Genomic DNA, 19,050 nt, shown 5'->3' on the forward strand with positions numbered 1-19,050 from the left:
ACTCAGGAGGAGATGCTGGGGGAGAACCTGTTACCTGGATGGGGAAAGTGCAGGGGCTGGCAGGGGGCCTGGCGGGTGACGGGCAATTGAACGAGAAAGGGGGGGGCCTTGAGCAAGTGCCAGGGGGTGAGTGGGTTATGTGGTTGGCTGAGTGCGGGAAGGGAGTGATGGTTGGCTGAGGGGGCCGCCCCCAAGAAAGTTGAGCACCACCTGCCAGTGCTGTAGACTCTGTCCTTCCTCCCACTACGTTCTAGAAATCAGAAGACAAAAGGGAGTAACAGAGCAGCAGCCTTTGAAACAAAGGGGCAGCCCTAAGTAATCCACCCCTGCGCCTCTGATTACAGTGGAGCTAAACTAAATTTGCCTAGCAGCCTACTCTAAACAAGGAGGGTCCTACAATAATAATAGTGTCCAGTGTATGCAGAGGATTTGTGTTCTGCAGTGTTGAGGATGGACCAAATGTCTCATTGGTGTGCTCGTTAGACCCCGTGTGCTCCTCAATGAACACTAGTCAATGTCTACATCCCAAGTTATTATGGATGAGTAAAAGTCTCACTTAGCCTCTTGGAAACAAGATGTGTGCTTCAAACTTCAAAATCCAAAAAAAAAAGATTGCCCTGGGCATGTGCAGATGTGCCACAGGTCTCTTTCAAGTCCTAAAGATCTGGAGGAGACCTGCTACACACTGCAGTCTAATAAAATGAATGGGCTGTTCTACACGTAATGCGCGGACACGCATGTGTGCTCGGTCACATCTGTGTAAACCTAGCCTAAGGTTTTAAAATGTATCCTTCTGAAACCTACAGCCCTATATCGCAGACAGAAAAATATTTCTCATGGTCTATCACAGTGGTCTCCAAACGGCAGCCGGATGTGGCCCTTTGCTTACCTTTATTCGGCCCTTGGGGCACTGTTAATTTTTCCATTATCACCAATAAGGAGGCACCATTCCTCCCAATGACACCAACACTGGGGCACTATTTCCTCCATGGACACCAGTGATCGGGCACTATTCCTTCCACTGACCACGGGTGCCAGAGGGGGCTCTTTAATTAGGCAAATTAGGCGGTCGCCTAAGGCCTCGCACTCACAGGGGCCTCACGGCCTCCTAACTTACCCAATGCATTACTCCAGTTTTGAGGGACAGGGGACCTAAACACTGCTGTGCTCAGGCAGCGTTAGGAGCCCAGCGTCTCTAACGACCAGTGAATATCGGTGCCACCACCCCTTGTGACATCAATGACCCAGCATGGCCTCAGTCAATGATGTCACAAGGGAGCGGGTTCACCAGGTGACATCACCGGCTGGCCCCCTCCCCTTAGTTATTAAAGAGCAGGATCTGGGAGCCGCCTTGTTAAAGGGGGCTTCCAGATTCCGATAAGCCCCCTGCCCACAGACCCCCAAAACCACCTGCCAGGGTTGTGGGGAAGAGGCTCTTGTCCTTGAATTATTTTTCCCATCATGGGCGTGAGTTGGGCCCCATGTCAAGTTTTGCCTAAGGCCTCACAAAGCCTAGCCTCTGACGGGTGCTATATAAGTTTTACTCCCACTGACCCTGAGGCCTGAGACATTGTCTACCCCCACTGATGTTGGGGCATTTTCTGCTCTTTTTGGCTACAGTCCAGCCCCCCTAAAGTCTGAAGGACACTACAATGGCCCTTTGTTTAAAAAGTTTGGAGACCCCTGCTCTCTCACAAGACATTTTAGACCCATGTGTGTTATTTGCTTCGGTATTCTGGAACATGCTCCATTTCAATGAACTTGTTTAAACGGTTTGAACTAATTCGGCGTGTTTCATTGAAGCTCACGCATGTGGATCCTGTCCCGTGGAACGTGACACTTTTTTTCTTTTGAGAGAGTATAAATAAAAAGGTTCTGACACTTTGAAAAGAACAAAGAGCGGTCTTCAAAGACGGCAATTTTTCAGGTAGATGTCTACGCTTGGGAATCTGTGTCATTGCAAAGTTCCTGCTTACTCTGCTATTCAGAAGACAGAGAACGGTTTCGGGGAATGAATAGAAAGGTTAACTGAGGAAAATGTTACATTGATAAAAAAAAAAATCTTATTTATCAGAGCTTTATCTGAAATATTAGATCAGAGCATACATTGTTGTCCTAAGGTGTGTTTATGAGTTTCTTTAGAATTACGAGAATGTCTGATGTCTGGACTGAATTAACCTGCCAACGGTGTTGTTATTCCATATGTCAGATAAAGTTGGCCTTCCCTTCCCCCTTAATAAACTTGACTACCTAAATACATACTATTACCTAAAACCAGGGGTCTCCAAACTTTTCAAACCAAGGGCCAGTTTATTGTCCTTCAGACTTTAAGAGGGCCGCATTGTGGCCAGTGGGGGTAGAATATGTCCTGGGACCAGCATCGGTGAGAATAAATATGGCCTTAAGGTTTGTGGTCAGTAGCAGGAGTAGTAGTGCCCCTATTAGTAATAAGAATAGTCTCCCATCATTGGTATCAGTGGAAGAAATAGCGCCCCCTTGTTGGTGTCAGTGGGAGGAATAGTGCCTCAAATCGGTGGAAGGAATAGTGCCCCAAAAGGCTGGATAAAGGCTAGCAAAGAGCCACATCTGGCCCTCGGACCGCAGTTTGGACACCCCTGCCTAAAACGACTAAAGTTAGCAGTACTTATCTGCATCCTCCTTCCCCATTCTGAGCACTTTTGGGGTAATTTACTAAAACTGGAGCACACAGAATCTGGAGCACACAGAATCTGGTGCCGCTGTGCATAGTAACCAATCAGCTTCTAACTTCAGCTTGTTCAAGTAACCGCTTCCCGACCGCCGCACGCCGATATACGTCGGCAGAATGGCACGGGCAGACAAATGGGCGTACCTGTTTGTCCCTTTAAATATGCCGCCCAGCGGGCGCCACTGGCCTCGGGAGTGTGCTTGCGGGTCTCGAGAACTCAATGTTCACCGGCGGCCCGCGATTGCGGTCAGGAGAGGCAGAACGGGGACCTGCCTATGTAAACAATCACTCCATACCTTAATGCGGGTGAGCGAGCATGGTGTGGAGTCCTTGCGGGCACGCTCCCGTGATACAGCGAGCGGCTATTGCCCTTGGGGCCGAGTGATACAAAAAAAGCATAGCTGCTGGCTTTTAATAAACATACACTTACCTGCTCCACTGTCCGGCGGCGCGCCGCCCGGAGCTCCGCTCCTCTCCCCCTTCTCCATCCGCGCCTCCATCCTAACTGTGGGAACCCGGCCGTGACAGCTTTCGGCTTCACGGCCGGGCACTCACTGCGCATGCGCAAGTGGCGCTACCTGATTGGACAGGCGATCGCCTGGGACCTGTCACGTGTCCCAGGTGATCGCCTACAGGGAGGGGCCGCCGTAGGCGATATGATGTATCGCCTAAGCGGTCCCTGGGCGGAAGGAGGAAGTGGGACAGGAAGTCCCACTCCTCCTGAAGCCCCCACTCCCCCCCCCCCACCAAAAAAAAATTACATGCCAAATGTGGCATGTAAGGGGGCGAGGAGTGGATTAAGCGGAAGTTCCACTTGTGTGGAACTCCGCTTTAATACATAGGATGAAAAAAACATTTACCTTTACAACCCCTTTAACCCCTTCATCACCCCCTAGTGGTTAGTCCCTTCCCTGCCAGTGTCATTTACACAGTAATCAGTGCATCTTTATAGCAATGATGGCTGTATGAATGACAATGGTCACAAAAATGTATCAAAGGTGTCCGATGCGTCCGCCATTATGTCGTAGTCACGATAAAAAACGCAGGTCGCCGCCATTACTAGTAATAAAAAAAAACGAATAATAAAAATGCCATAAAACTATCCCCTATTTTGTAGCCGCTATGACTTTTGCGCAAACCATTCAATATACGCTTATTGCTATTTCTTTTTTACCAAAAATAAAAGAGAAGAATACATAACGGCCTAAACTGAGGAAAAAAAAACATTTTTTTATATATTTTTGCGGGATATTTATTATCGTAAAAAATGTTGCTTTTTTTTCAAAATTGTTACTCTTCTTTTGTTTATAGCGCCAAAAAATAATAATTGCAGAGGTGATCAAATACCACCAAAAGAAAGCTCTATTTGTGGGAAAGAAAGGACGTTAATTTTCTTTGGGTACAGCGTCACGCGACCGCGCAATCGTCAGTTAAAGCGACGCAGTGCCGGATCGCAAAAAGTGCTCTGGTCAGGAAGGGGGGAAATTCTTCTGGGGCTGAAGTGGTTAAGCTTTGACAATAACCCGGGGGTTTACACTGATATTACAAACACTCCAAATTTGAATTAGTCAGTGCCTAGCCTCATAAATGCATTTCTGGAAGAATGGGCCCCAGAGCATTACTTTGCCCAGGGGCCATGATGCTATTAAGATGGCCCTGGGTCAAACATTCCCATAGACACACTCCTAAACCCTTGTGGACAACCTTCCCAGAAGAGTTGAAGCTTTTATAGCTGCAAAGGGTGGGGCCAACTCAATTTTGAACCCTACGGACTAAGACTGGGATGTCATTAAAGTTTATGGCCCAGATTCACAGAGAGCAAGGCGCACATTACTCCGCCGTAGAGCAAACACCGTACGCCAGGCCAACGGCAAGCATAGCATTCAGCAAGCCAGTGCTCCCAACGTTGCGCCAGCGTGGCGTAGGTTTCGAAGGCGCACGCCGGCGTAGGTGGAAGTAGGCGTGACCCCATGCAAATGATGGGCCGAGCGCCAGACAGGTACGTATCACGAACTGCGCATGCGCCGTGACGTGGACGCATACACAGCACCCCCCTGCGCCTGCTCACAACCACGCCGGCACAACTGCCTAAGCTACGTCGGATCACCGCGTACGCGGTGAACATAACGTACGCCCAGCCAGACACACGTCCAACGCACAATACGCCGGCTTGTGTTCCCTGGTGCAGACCTGTGCATGTCTGTTGGCGGGTTGCACCTCATTTATGGGGAATAACTTTACGCCGGACGTACAACTTACGCGCATGTCGCGTAGCATGCGCTGGGCACACGCATGTTCGTGAATCGGCGTATTTCCCTCATTTGCATGTTTGAATGGCTTATCAATGGGAGCAGCCCCATGCGTCCAGCCCATATGTGCGCCCACCCTACGCCGGCGTGTGCAAGCTACGTCGGCGGGGTGTAGCCTGTTTTTAGGCGCATGTTGGTTCATGGGTCTGCCGCACGTATACGCCGGCGCATATTGGCACTTACATCGGCGTAACTTGTTATACGTCGGCGTAAGTGCTTTGTGAATCTGGGCCTATGTGCGTGTAAGACCCCGTACACACGACCGGTTTTCTCGGCAGAATTCAGCAAGAAACTTGATGGGAAACGTATTCTGCCGAGAAAACCGGTCGTGTGTACACTTTTCGCCGAGGAAACCGACGAGCATCTCGTCGGGCCAAAAAGAGAACATGTTCTCTATTTCCTCGTTGGGCAATGGGGAAATTTGGCAGCTTCACAAGGAACTCGACGAGCAAAACGATGTGTTTTGCCCGTCGAGTTTCTCGGACGTGTGTACGGGGCCTCAAGGTAGGCGTCCCAATACTTTTGGTAATATAGGGCCAAATCCTCAAAAGAGATACGCAGGCGGATCTGCTGTTCCGCCTGCGTATCCCTGTGCCTATCTTTTGGAACTGATCCACAGAAGCAGTTTTCCAAAGATAGGCAGAAGATCCGACATCTGTAAGAGACTTACACTGTCGGATCTTAGGATGCAGTACCGCATCCGCCGCTGGGGGCATTTCGTGTCGAAATGCCGCCTAGCGTATGCAAATTAGGACTTACGGCGATCCACAAAGCTTTTCGCCGTAAGTTTTAGTTTGCATGTGTAAAATTAGGGCTGCTTTTACAAAGTGTAAACTGTTTACACCTTGTAAAAGTAGACCCTTCTTCCTCGTGACGCGTTTTTTTTTTTATTTTGATTTTTTTTTTTTTCGCCGTATCTTTTTTTTTTTGCAACGCAACTTTTTTTCCCGGCGCGATCCTCAAAACTCGGCGTATCGTAAAAACACGCGATGCACGTCGGGAAAAATGACGTCACGGGCATGCGCAGTACGTCCGGCGCGGGAGCGCGCCTAATTTAAATGGGAATCGCCCATTTGTATTAGGAACTCCTTGCGCCGGACGGAGTTAAGTTGCACTGCCGAAAATTTCCAGGTAAGTGCTTTGAGGATCGGCACCTAACTTGGGAGATTTGCGGCAGTGTAACTTAACTCGGAAAAGTTAAGTTAAGCACGTTTTTTGAGGATTTGGCCCATAGTGTATGTATTAATCCATGGCAACCAGTCAAATGATTGAAAAGTGAATTTTGATGGTTTTCTTTGGGTTGCAGTCTTCTACACTTTGCCCATTGACTTATTAAATGAACTGGATATGTATATTTATTTTGATTTTCTAATCTGATGATCACCCATCTGTTCTCCCAACCCCCAATGGGACGACCTGTCTGTTCATTAATATTGGCTCTATACAGCAGAGCGCTGCCAAAGAAAACTAGGTTACTTCCTCCGCTTGTCCTCTGGAGAGTCTGAGCTCATTTCAGGCGGACGGAGCACAGAAGAGGCATCAGGAGAGGACTTGAGGGCCCACTAAGAACCTCTCCAGCATTGCACAATTACTCCCATCCATCTGGACTCTCCTAGGAAGTCGGTTTAACAGCTACAGATAGTCAGAAGTCCCCCCCAGAGGATTTTGTCAGAATGACTTTGTGCAGCTGCCTAGCTCACAGTGTTGTGTGGTCAGCAGAAAGGACTCGGCATTCAGACACATGTTCCCCGGTCCCCCAAGCCAGAAAGTGTCATCTCCTATGTAGAGCTGGCACTCTCCAGACAAGGGATTATGGGGCCCGCGGGAGGAAGCGCTCATCGTCAACGGCCTGTTTTGTGTCTGATATGACAGAATAAAACTCATCAAGATTTTATTCTGCTTTTCGTACGTTTGCGTATTTGGAAAAATAATTTTATCGGAAACTTGAATGTCCTCTAAGATGGAGACAAACAGACTAGAATGGTCAGGCCGATCGAAAGATAAGTACCATTGATGGGTTAGACAGATGCAATGCCATTGTTCATTTTTAAAGATCTGCAATCCTTTCTGTGACAATCGGATGTCATCTGCACTTGCAGACGTGAGAATCTCATTTTCATGACCCATCTCCCTCCATCTCCTTATTTAGCTGGCTTGATGTTGGAAAATGTAGTATTGATTTTTTTTTTTTTTAAAGGTAATTTGAATGTAAAAGCCGATTGACAAAGATTATGAAAAAGGCGGTTACTCCTTAAAATGCCGCCAATTACTGTGAGGTCCAGTGGAGCGTCTTTTGCTCAGAGCATGAAATTACTAATCAGAGTTCATGCACACGGGGCGTTTGATTTTCTCCTCCGAATACCCTTTACTCCTGGCGGAAAAAAAAGCAGCTGAACCACGTAGGCCCCTTTCACATGGGGCAGCGGAGGTGCGCTATACCGTCGTATTTACCGCGATATTTGGGCGCTAGCGGTGTGATTTTAACCCACGCTAGCGGCCGAAAAAGGATTAATACCGCCGGCAATGCGCCTCTGCAGAGGCCGGCAGTATTACCGCAGTTTCCCATTGATTTCAGAAAGCACTTAGTCAGCGACATCGGCATCAGGGGCTTGATAGCTGCTGCTAATCCAGGACTGATTCATTTTGATAAATGTCAGCCGATCTACGGACTCTGTGGACAGATGTGCTCTTTTATCTGTCACAAAACCTCTGGCAGCGCTAAATGCCCATATAAATGCCCACACTGGATGCAGGATAGCCCAGCAGCTCAATTGCATACTGGTCAAGTTCTGGCCAGTGGTCTATAACCCAGTGAATCATCAACTGGAAAGCTCTCCATGTCTGATTTCGCTCCTAAATAATCTTCCACCATATGCTGTCAATGGGATGTGAAAGCTGACAGCCCTGGACACTGAGGACTAAAAAAAATTTGAAAGGCATCACTGAGGCGGACACCTTCTCCACCGCTCCTCTCTTGACAAACAGAAGCCTTAAAACTATGTTTTCCACCAGACTGTAACTTACCAGAGTCGGGAAATGCATTACATAAACTCCTCTTTAAGGTGTCCTCAAGAGATTTCATCTTCTGCTCCCTCTGTGGGGACAGGAAGAGTTCATAGACTTTCCCCTTGTAACGGTGGTCAAGGATGATTGCCAACCAACAGTGATGCTCCTCCTTGATGCCACGTATTCTCGGGTGCTTCCACAAGCTTTGAAGAATGAGTTCCACTATCTGGAACTGCCTCCTCCCAGTCACGTTCTACTCCCAAGGGTTCTGGGGATGGAAAACCATCTGTTAAGGGAAGACCTATGTCTTGCTCTGCTTCAATGCCTCCAAAACTGCCAGAATCCTCCTCCTCCTCCTCCTCCCTCTCCTCTTGTGTGTCTGTGGCGTGGCAAGAATGGTGTCTGCACTTACAGGATAACCTCTGTCTGCTGAGTTGAATGATGCCCAGGACCAAAAAAATTACTGGGAGGAACAACGCTGGAGCGAAGGTGAGTAATGTAGCTTCCCTGGGGTACCTATTGATATAAATATTTGAAGTTGGGCTTTAAAGCCTGTGTAAAAGGAATAGTTACGCTAAGGCCCCATACACACGATAGAATCCATCCGCAGATAAATCCCAGCAAATGGGTTTCTGCGGATAGATCCTATGGTGTGTACACGCCAGCGGATCTGTTTCCGCGGAGAAATCTCCTCTGGGATGGATTCCAGCAGATCGGATATTTGCTGAGATGCACAACAAATCCATCTGCTGGAATCCATTCCAACGGATGGATCCGCTCGTCTGTACAGACTTACCGGATCCATCCGTCCAAAGGGATTCCCCGCATGCGTCGTAATGATTTGACGCATGCGTGGAATTCCTTATATGACAGCGTCGCTCCGTCGCCGCGTCATAATCGCGGCGACGGCGCGACACGTCATCGCCAGAGGATTTCCGCGCGGATTTCAATGCGATGGTGTGTACACTCCATCGCATAGAAATCTGCGGAAATCTTTGAGAGGATTTATCCGTGGGAACGGTCCGCTGGACCGTATCCGCGGATAAATTCTCTTGTGTGTATGGGGCCTCAGTGTGTATATGAAGAATATATATTATGTGATATTTAAATGTGCAATTGATAAAAATGGGTGAACCTTAAGTGAAGCAAAGTACCCAACCAAATATACAGTACGCACACAAATATACAAAATAAATTCAGTGAAAAAGTAAATAACATCTGAAACAGTATTGAACAGATGACGGGTGCTCAGAGAAATGTTATGAAGAAATTTAATGGCAAAATCAAAATACCGTATTTATCGGCGTATACCGCACACTTTTTTGCCCTTAAAATCAGGGCAAAATCGTGGGTGCGCGATATACGCCGATACTCGCTTCCCACGCTGTGTTTGGGAGGTCCACCCGATCCGGTAAGGATCCCTGTTATCTTTAGTGTGCCACACGAGGAGGAACTCACCCCTTTGGTGTTGGTGGATGGCCATCTACAATTTCATCTTCAACTTCAACTCTTTATGCACTTCTTTTTGTTACACTGTGTAACTAGATTAAAGTTTTCCTGGATATAGTGGACTTTATACTTATATTTCTTCATAAAATTTCTCTGAGCACCTGTCATCTGTTCAATATACAGATTTATATCGGTGGACTGTTTCGGATTTTAATTTACTTTTTCACCAAATTTATTTTGTACATTTTTGTGCTTATATTTGGTTGGTTACTTTGCTTCACTTAAGGTTCACCAATTTTTATCAATTGCACATTTAATATCACATAATGTATATTCTTCATATGCACACTTAGCGCGACTATTCCATTTACATATATTTTTACACGATTATCACATCGCTTGGTTTCATTAGCATTTATTTCTCATTATTTTCACCATTAGCGCAGTATAAAAAAAATCTCTCCTTGTAAAAAAACACACAGGAGGGCGAAAATGCCTGGTGTATTAACAACAATTTATTACATGAAAAACAAACAGCCAAATATGTACTCACAAAACTGTGAATTATGAATATGTTGTAAAACGCCAATGTTGGCAAGCTGGCGCGTTTCGGGAGACGCACCCCCCTCACTGTAGTATTCTGTACTTCATTCAGTGATCACTGCAATCTTCCAGGTTCTTCAATGGCATCTCTGCCATTCATGGAACGTATTTTGTTTTTATTGAGCACAAGGCGCTCTCCAATTGGACAAGGTGCAGAGGAGGGGCAGTGATGCCATGATCCCCACCTTCTCCAATCAGAGAACACCTTGTATTTGTTGGATAAAATCCGTGGAAGCTGCTTATACAGAACCTATAAGATTAGGGCCGAAACAACTTATCGATTAATCGACAACTAATCGATTATGAACTTAATTTTCATAATCGATTAATCGGCCAGTAACATAATGGGGTTAAAAAAACTAAAATTAGCCCTTTATAGTACAAAAGAGCAAATGGCTACTGTAATTATTACTTTCACTGTCCCACAGTAAAAAAAATGAACCCCTTACAGTAGCGAGTATTTGCTCTTTTTGTACTTATTTTAGTTTTTTTTTTAACCCCATTATGTTACTAAACATCTTAGGCCGGGGTCACACCTCTGTGCTTTTTGGTGCTTTTTGCAGAAACACACTACAGTTCATTTACATGTTTACCTATGGGACACGTTCACATCCATTTTCTTTCAGCTGCTGCGTATTTGGAAAGGGCAAGGACTTTTTAACACAAAGCGGTGCTATTTTGTTATTTTCTTGGTTCAATATACTTCAATGGAGAAGCTGCAGAAAAGCATGTAATGTGTTTTTGCGGCAATTTGTGTTTTGTAATCTGCACAACAACAAAAAAATGTAACCACTTGCCGCCCGCCTTATGCAAAAAGACGTGGTCAAAGTGGTTTCAATATCCTGAGTGGACGTCATATGACGTCCTCGGGATATTGAGTCGGGGGCGCGCATCGCGGCGATCGTTGTTGCAGGGTGTCAGTCTGACACCCCGCAACACCGATCTAGGTAAAGAGTCTCCGACGGAGACTCTTTACCACGTGATCAGCTGTGTCCAATCACGGCTGATCACGATGTACACAGGAAAAGCCGGTAATCGGTTCTTCCTCACTTGCGTCTGTCAGACGCGAGTAGAGGAACGCCGATCGGCTGCTCCTCTGACAGGGGGGTTTGTGCTGATCGATTATCAGCACAGCCCCCCCCGAGGATGCCCACACTGGACCACCAGGGATGCCACTGGACCACCAGGGATGCCACTAGACCACCAGGGATGCAAAACACAGGTATGCCACCCTAGACCACCAGGGATGACAATCACAAATAATGGATGCCAATCAGTGCCCACAATGGGCATCACTGATTGGCAGGCATTGTTTGGCACTGATTGGCATCCATTAGTACAACACATACGTGCCACCTATCAGTGCTCATCTATGCCCATCCGTGCCACCTATCAGTGCCCATCCGTGCTGCCTATCAGTGCCCATCCATGCCGCCTATCAGTGCCCATCTATGCCGCCTATCAGTGCCCATCCATGCCGCCTATCAGTGCCCATCCATGCCGCCCATCCGTGCCACCTATCCGTGCCCATCCATGCCGCCTATTCGTGCCCATCCATGCCGCCTAGCCGTGCCCATTCGTGCCGCCTATCCGTGCCTATCCGTGACGTATATCCGTGCCCATCCGTGATGCCTATCAGTGCTGCATATTAGTGCCCATCATCAGTGCCCATCAATGCCACCACATCAGTGCCACCTCATCGGTGCTGCCTTATCAGTGCCCATCAGTGAAGGAGAAAACGTACTTATAACTATATTTTTTTTAACGGAAACCAAAAAAAAAACATTTTTTTTTCAAAATTTTTGGTCATTTTTTAATTTTTTTTGCAGAAAATAAAAATCCCAGAGGTGATCAAATACTACCAAAAGAAAGCTCTATTTGTGGGAACAAAATGATAAAAATTTAGTTTGGGTACAGTGTAGCACGACCGCGCAATTGTCATTCAAAATGCAACAGCGATGAAAGCTAAAAATTGGTCTGGGCGGAAAGGTGTATAAGTGCCCAGTATGGAAGTGGTTAAAAATGCAATATTTTTTTAATTTTTTTAAGGCTATTATCTGATTAATCGAAACAATAATCGTTAGTTGCAGCCCTATATAAGATTGCAGCAATCGCACTATATGGTGCCGACTACTGCAGTGATTGTTGGATTCCCCAGCGGTCCGATATTTGATGGATACTTAAATCCAATGAATTAAAGTATATATGCAAAAAAATAATTCCTTATGTAATAAAACAAGACTAACTGTATATAAACACAGGATATAATAAAGTTCTAATTTCAAACAGTAAGAACAGAGTAATAATATTCAAACTGTTTTCCAGGCCGAAACAACAAGCAAAGATGGCAGAGTACTGCAAGCAAATATTTGGGGATGGACTTCTGATGGAACCACTAGAAAGGAATCCTGTAAGCTGATGATTTGTGTAATGTATACTGTAATGAAACATTGTTAGTTTATTATGTTGTTTATTTGAAATTGGTATGAATAAGCCCTGGTTCACACCAGTGCGACTTGACATGTGACTTGACAGTTCAACATGGCATCAGGGCCGATCCTAGGCAGGGTGCGCAGGGTGCTCCGCACCCAGGCGCCGCAGAGGTGGGGGCGCCGAAGCTCCAAAGTGCTCCCTTCCCTCCTCCTTGTTTGTGTCCAGAGGCGGAGCGCATGTAGCGGGTGCTGCGGTTCCCCATCCCGCTTGCTCTCTCCGCTGGCAACTGACAAAAGCGCATACCTCCCGCTGTCCCCAGAATCCGGGAAGGGTACCGCAGCGGAGTCTAGTACTGGAACACGTTCCGGTGCTAGGCTCCACTAATTAATTCTGTCCAGGGCGCGTGGAGAAATCTCCTGTCTGCCCCGCCCCCTCTGCGTGTGTCGGCTCCTCTTCCATAGGCGGTGTGATGAGAGGCTTCTGGGTTGGCCGGAGCTGCTGCCAATCACCCCGTGCACTCCCAGAGATGCTCTTCGAGTGCCACCCTCCTAGTAACCAGAGATGCCACTTATGCCCCTTCCCCTGTAATGTGCTTCTGCTCCCAGCGCGCCCGAGCTACAGGGATCTATTGGACAGGTACTGATCTGTGGGGACACCTGATGTGGGGGGGCTCTGATGGGGGACACCTGCTGTGGGGGGGCTCTGATGGGGGACACCTGCTGTGGGGGGCTCTGATGGGGGACACCTGCTGTTTGGGGGCTCTGGTGGGGGACACCTGCTGGGGGGGGGCTCTGATGGGGGACACTAATGAAGACTTCTTAGGGGAGCTTCTCGGTGTTTGAGTCGTAGCCATAGAAACATTTGTAAAGGGGAGGAGTTAGTAATATGACCATGCCCATGTGGGGGCGCCAGCAATATTTCTGCACCCAGGCGTCTGTGACCCTAGGATGGGCCCTGCATGGCATGACAAGTCACACCCCATTCACGACAATGGAACCATTCAAAGACTGAAAAAGGTTCCTGCACTATTTCTGTGAAATGAAATTGCACTGATATACTCTGAAGTGTGCGATTTTAAAGCCGCATTGATGTGAACCAGGCCTTAGAAAAGGTCTAATATTTTTTTTTCTTTCAATAAGTTTTTATTGAGTTTTATCAGAGTACAAAAGTAAAATAGCAAGTAAGGTAGAGTGGCTATGGTTACTATTTAACGCACATATTAAACATAAACAAAGTTATCAGGTTTAATATTTTTAATGGAGGCAAGTTGTATTGTGCTTGGTTCAGTAACCCTAAACCAGTGGTCTCCAAACGTTCTAAACCAGAGCTGTCAAACTCAATTTGCTTGCGGGCCACATCAGCATTATGGTTGCCCTTAAAGGGCCATTTGTATCAGCACCCCACCCCCTTTACATCAGATGTCAAGAGCCCCCCACCATCAGAAGTCGAGCATCAACCCCACTATCCCTTACATCAGTGCATCCCCAGAGAAGTGCAGGATCTGGTGGAGAAGTCCTGTCCTCTCTGCTGCTGACTGCTGAAACCAGGTGGGGGGCAGAGACGAGGGGGGTGTAAGGGCCACATGAAATGACCTGGAGGGCCGGATTCAGCCCGCGGACCTTGTGTTTGGCACCTGTGTTCTAAACAAAAGGGCCAGTTTACTGTTCTCCTGAATTTAGGGGGCTAGACTGTGGCCATTGGGAGTAAAAATTGTCCTGCCATCAGTGGGATTAAGCAATACATCTTTGGTATTAGGGGGAGGAATAGTGCCCCATCATTGGTGTCAGTGGGATTAATAGTGCCCTATCGCTGGTGTCAGTGCAAAGAATAGTGCCCCATTGTTGGTGCCAGTGTGATTAATAGTGCCCCATCGTTGGTGTTAGTTTGAGGACTAGTGCCCCATCATTGGCGTTAATGGGAGAAATAGTGGCCCATTGTCCATGTCATTAGCAGGAATGTTGCCCTATTGTTGGGGTCAGTAGCAGGAATGATGCTCTATTGTTGGGGTCAGTAGCAGGAATGTTGCCCTATTGTTGGGGTCAGTAGCAGGAATGTTGCCCTATTGTTGGGGTCAGTAGCAGGAATGTTGCCCTATTGTTGGGGTCAGTAGCAGGAATGTTGCCCTATTGTTGGGGTCAGTAGCAGGAATGTTGCCCTATTGTTGGGATCAGTAGCAGGAATGTTGCCTTATTGTTGGGGTCAGTAGCAGGAATGTTTCCCTATTGTTGGGGTCAGTAGCAGGAATGTTGCCCTATTATTAGGGTCAGTAGCAGGAATGTTGCCCTATTGTTGGGGTCAGTAGCAGGATTGTTGTCCTATTGTTGGGATCAGTAGCAGGATTGTTGCCCTATTACTGGGGTCAGTAGAAGGAATGTTGCCCTATTGTTGGGGTCAGTAGCAGGAATGTTGCCCTATTGTTGGGGTCAGTAGCAGGAATGTTGCCCCATTGTTGGGGTCAGTAGCAGGAATGTTGCCCCATTGGGGTCAGTAGCAGGAATATTGCCCCATTGTTGGTGTCAGTGGGGGGAACAGCGTCTTGTATCAGTGGCAGGAAAAGTGCCCCAGGGGCCGGAAAAAGGTAAGCAAAGGGCAACAGTCTGGAGAAGACTGCCATAAAACATTGGCAACGGGTTAATATTGGGGAGGGGGCAGTATTTGAATGGATCATCATGTTGTTTGAGCTGCTTTAAGTTTGTAACATAGGCTTCTTTAAATCCATAGCTTGACCCAGGGGTGGCTCTTCCCAGCCCTGTGGATTTAAAGTATAAAGTCCTGGTGAAGAATAAGAAGAAATCTCATAAGTCATCTGAAGGAAGTGCAAAAAAGAAGTTGACCGAGCAAGCGTCCAACGCCTGCAGCGACTCTTCCAGTGTGTTCGAGCCATCATCTCCTGGGGCAGGTGAGTCCATATTCTACATTTATCACAAGGTTGACCCACAGCAACCTCTTATGTTGGTATTTGGAAGCTGTTTCTAGAAACACAAAAAGGAGAATCGAATTGTTATGGGCAACAGGTACACCTTCCTTGCAAGCAGACAATATCAAAGTGTATGTGTCAGGAACGAGTATGGAGATCGAGATGCTAAGAGGGCTCCCCTTGTGGCTGAGTGCAGCGTGACCCTGGAGTTGGGAACAGGGAGCGTGGTGCCCCCCACAGAAGCACGGTTGGCCAGGTGCTTGCTTGCAGTCTGATGAGCTCAGCCACTGAGGGATGGCTGAGGCAGGCAGAACTGAGCTTGTTATATTTAAATGAACGGAGATACCAGAAGCCAGGCCGGGGGTCAAACGCAGGTAGGTCAGTCGAGAGCATATACAGGGGCGAGCCACGGTCATACACGAGAAGGGTCCAGGTACAAGCCGGGGGTCAAGCCGGGTCAGGGCTCAAGTCCTGCGGGAACGCGTGGGAACGGAGTCCCTGCACTTTTTTCACAGCAGGACCGCAGTTCCCTTTGCAGGACTATAGCAGCCGAGAGCAGCCGAGCCGCCTGAGCCAATCCTTCACTAAGCGGCGATGCCCAGCTCAAGTCACTGTCAGGGGCAGGCGAACCTTAGTAACCCTTTATGTTACTGGCCGCTTCCTGTATATGGATTCATTGGGTAGTGTGCGGGTATTCCACTTCCACGTCACTTCTTCGATGCCGCAATGTCTCCTGGGAGCTTTTGTCATTGTTCCCAGGAGACATTGCGGAGATCTGCTGCAAGTTATTGCGGGATTTAGAAAGAACTAGCTTAAAAAAAAAACATGTGATTTAGTAATTATGCATATGAGCATATCATTTATTTTTTTTGGTGGGGGAGAGGATCTTGGGTGGGAGTTCCCACACTTTTTTCCCCAGGACTTGACCCCTGAGCCGGGTGGTCAGGAAGCAGAGTCCAGAAGCAGGCCAAGGGCCAAACACAGGAGATCAAGAAGCGAGGTCAAGGCAAGCCGGGTCACAACGGATAAGCGCGGATCAAGAGACAAGGTCAAGGTACACACTAGACTGAAGAGATAATCCAGCAATAAGCAACTCCAGCACCAGGCTTAAATAGACCAGGAAGTAGTCATATTATCTGTTCAGGTTACAAGGAGGAAGTACCGCCCACCTTAGTCACGCTGTGCACCATGGCGGCCATGATTGTCTTGGGCGGAATTGCCAGACCTTCTTTGGCCATTTCCCTGACAGTGTGCCAAGGCAATTTTTTTTACCTTTTGTATGAGGGGAGGGAAGTTCAGTGTAAATGTGTCTTCAGGACAGGTGGAATTCTGGTGCCCAGATACTGAATGGCCAAGAGGGCCAAGTTCAGTTTAAAGTTGTCTTTCAGTTGGCGTGTCTGGTGGGTGGGCAATGCTATCCCTATAGCTTGAAAATTGTATTTTCAGATGAGAGTGTTCCCCATAGATCTAAAGTTCTCTGAGAAAACTGGGGATGGGGGGAATAGCTAGGTTTGTTATGGAAAAAAGTATACTGTTTGCATATGCAGAACTCTTGTATTGACTACCTGCAACCTGAAGACCTCGAATAGGCCCTTGTTTTGCAAAAGAAGGGTTCAAGGGTGAGTGCAAAGAGGAGGGTGTAAGTAAAGGCAACTGTTTTGGGGTTTGGATGGGTAAGGTTTAGAGTAGACCATGATTTGTCTACGTTTTTTTTCGCTGGGGAGATTTATCCTCCGATTGGCCTTGGTGGAGGTCCAAAAGTTTGGAGTTTTCACCAGAGCAGGATGTGATGGAAAATTTTCCAATGAAGATGTGGTCCTATCACAACCATATAAAGGGGGAATTCTGAGATTTTTTTTTTCAAATTTTTTGTTGCGTCTCTAATGCCTCGTACACACGACCATTTTTTCCGTCTGAATACACCTGGATGGTTTTTCCGATGGAATCCCGCTCAAGCTGTCTTGCATACACACGGTCACACCAAATTCCGACCGCCAAGAACGCGGTGGCGTACAACACTACGACAAGCCTATAAAAATTAAGTTCAATGCTTCCGAGCATGCGTCGAATTGTTTCCGAGTATACATGTTCTTTTCTCCGTCGGAATTCCGTACAGACGAACGGAATTTCTGATAGGAATTTTTTCCGTCTGAAAAATAGAGAACATGTTCTCTATCTAAGTCCGTCAGAATTTCCGATGGAAAAAGTCTGATGGGGCATCCACACGGTTGGAATATCCATAGGAAAATCCGTGTGTGCGCGGCATAAGACAGAAACTGAAGGACATTTTCCCTTATAGAATAAAGTGATGGCGGTTGCAATATTTTATGTTGTGTGCTATTGGCGCAACTGTTTTTCAAATCTTGCATTTTCAGTAAAAAAAAACAATATTATCTCCACATTTTCTGCTAAATATAAAAATGTATCAAGTAAATGAATAAGAAATAAGTCAAATGTACCTGTAAAACAGAAAAATATTGCAGTACCAAAAATCTAAGCACAACAAACCAAAATTACAATTAAAGTCATTTTTAATTTTCAAAGCAATTATCATGTGGTGCTGCAATTTCCACCATTTTATTTTCTACAAATTCTCTGCTTGCAGAAAATATCAACTTTTTAAGGGTTTTAACTAATCCTCAGGCCTAAAATGTGCATTTTAACATATGTGCAAATATATATATATATATATATATATATATATATATATATATATATATACATAAATGTATACACAGTCCTGGTAGTGAAAGGGTAAAATGCACCTTGGTAAAGTACCCAAATTTGACTTGGTATGCCTCTTATAAAATAAATAATTAAATAATAATAATAATTATATATATATATATATATATATATATATATATATATATATATATATATATATATATATATATATATATATATATAATAAAAAATAAGTAATTAATTAATAATAATAACTATATATATATATATATATATATATATATATATATATATATATATATATATATATATATACTAATTATACTTATTATTATTTACTTATTTTTTAATTATATATATATATATATATATATATATATATATATATATATATAAAATAAAAAAATGAGTAAATAATTATAATAATATAATAATATATATATATATAAAATATTATTATTATTTATTATTATTATTATTATTTAATTACTTTATATATATATATATATATATATATATATATATATATATATATATATATATATATATATATATATAATAAAAAAATATCTATTTAAAGGCACACTAATGAAAAATAAAATTATATATATATATATATATATATATATATATATATATATATATATATATATATATATATATATATATATATAATATTATTATTATCATTATTAATATTATTATTATTTATTATTATTATTATTTAATTACTTTTTATATATATATAATTTTATTTTTCATTAGTGTGCCTTTAAATAGATCTTTTATTTATTTTTTTACACACAGCTCGTGCGAAGCTCAGTGTATGCACATTAGGGCTGTCGAATATAATCGATGCAGCGATGCATCGCGATTCGACCCCCGGCGATTCTGCATCGATGCGGTTGCTTTAAATAATCGATGCATGTTGATGACGT

The 19,050-nt window shown here is 45.2% G+C and overlaps 1 protein-coding gene across 1 annotated transcript in view; it reads left to right on the forward strand.

Moving 5' to 3' along the window:
• PLCB1 (phospholipase C beta 1) overlaps positions 1-19,050 on the forward strand; it is an 825,411-nt gene that overhangs the window by 592,517 nt on the left and 213,844 nt on the right. The window contains exons 13-14 of the mRNA XM_040351701.1: positions 12,400-12,484; positions 15,229-15,406. Coding sequence (XP_040207635.1) covers positions 12,400-12,484; positions 15,229-15,406 — 263 coding nt within the window. The remainder of the gene's footprint in view (positions 1-12,399; positions 12,485-15,228; positions 15,407-19,050) is intronic.

This window comes from Rana temporaria, chromosome 4 (genome assembly GCF_905171775.1).
Source record: "Rana temporaria chromosome 4, aRanTem1.1, whole genome shotgun sequence".
Lineage (NCBI taxonomy): Eukaryota > Metazoa > Chordata > Amphibia > Anura > Ranidae > Rana > Rana temporaria.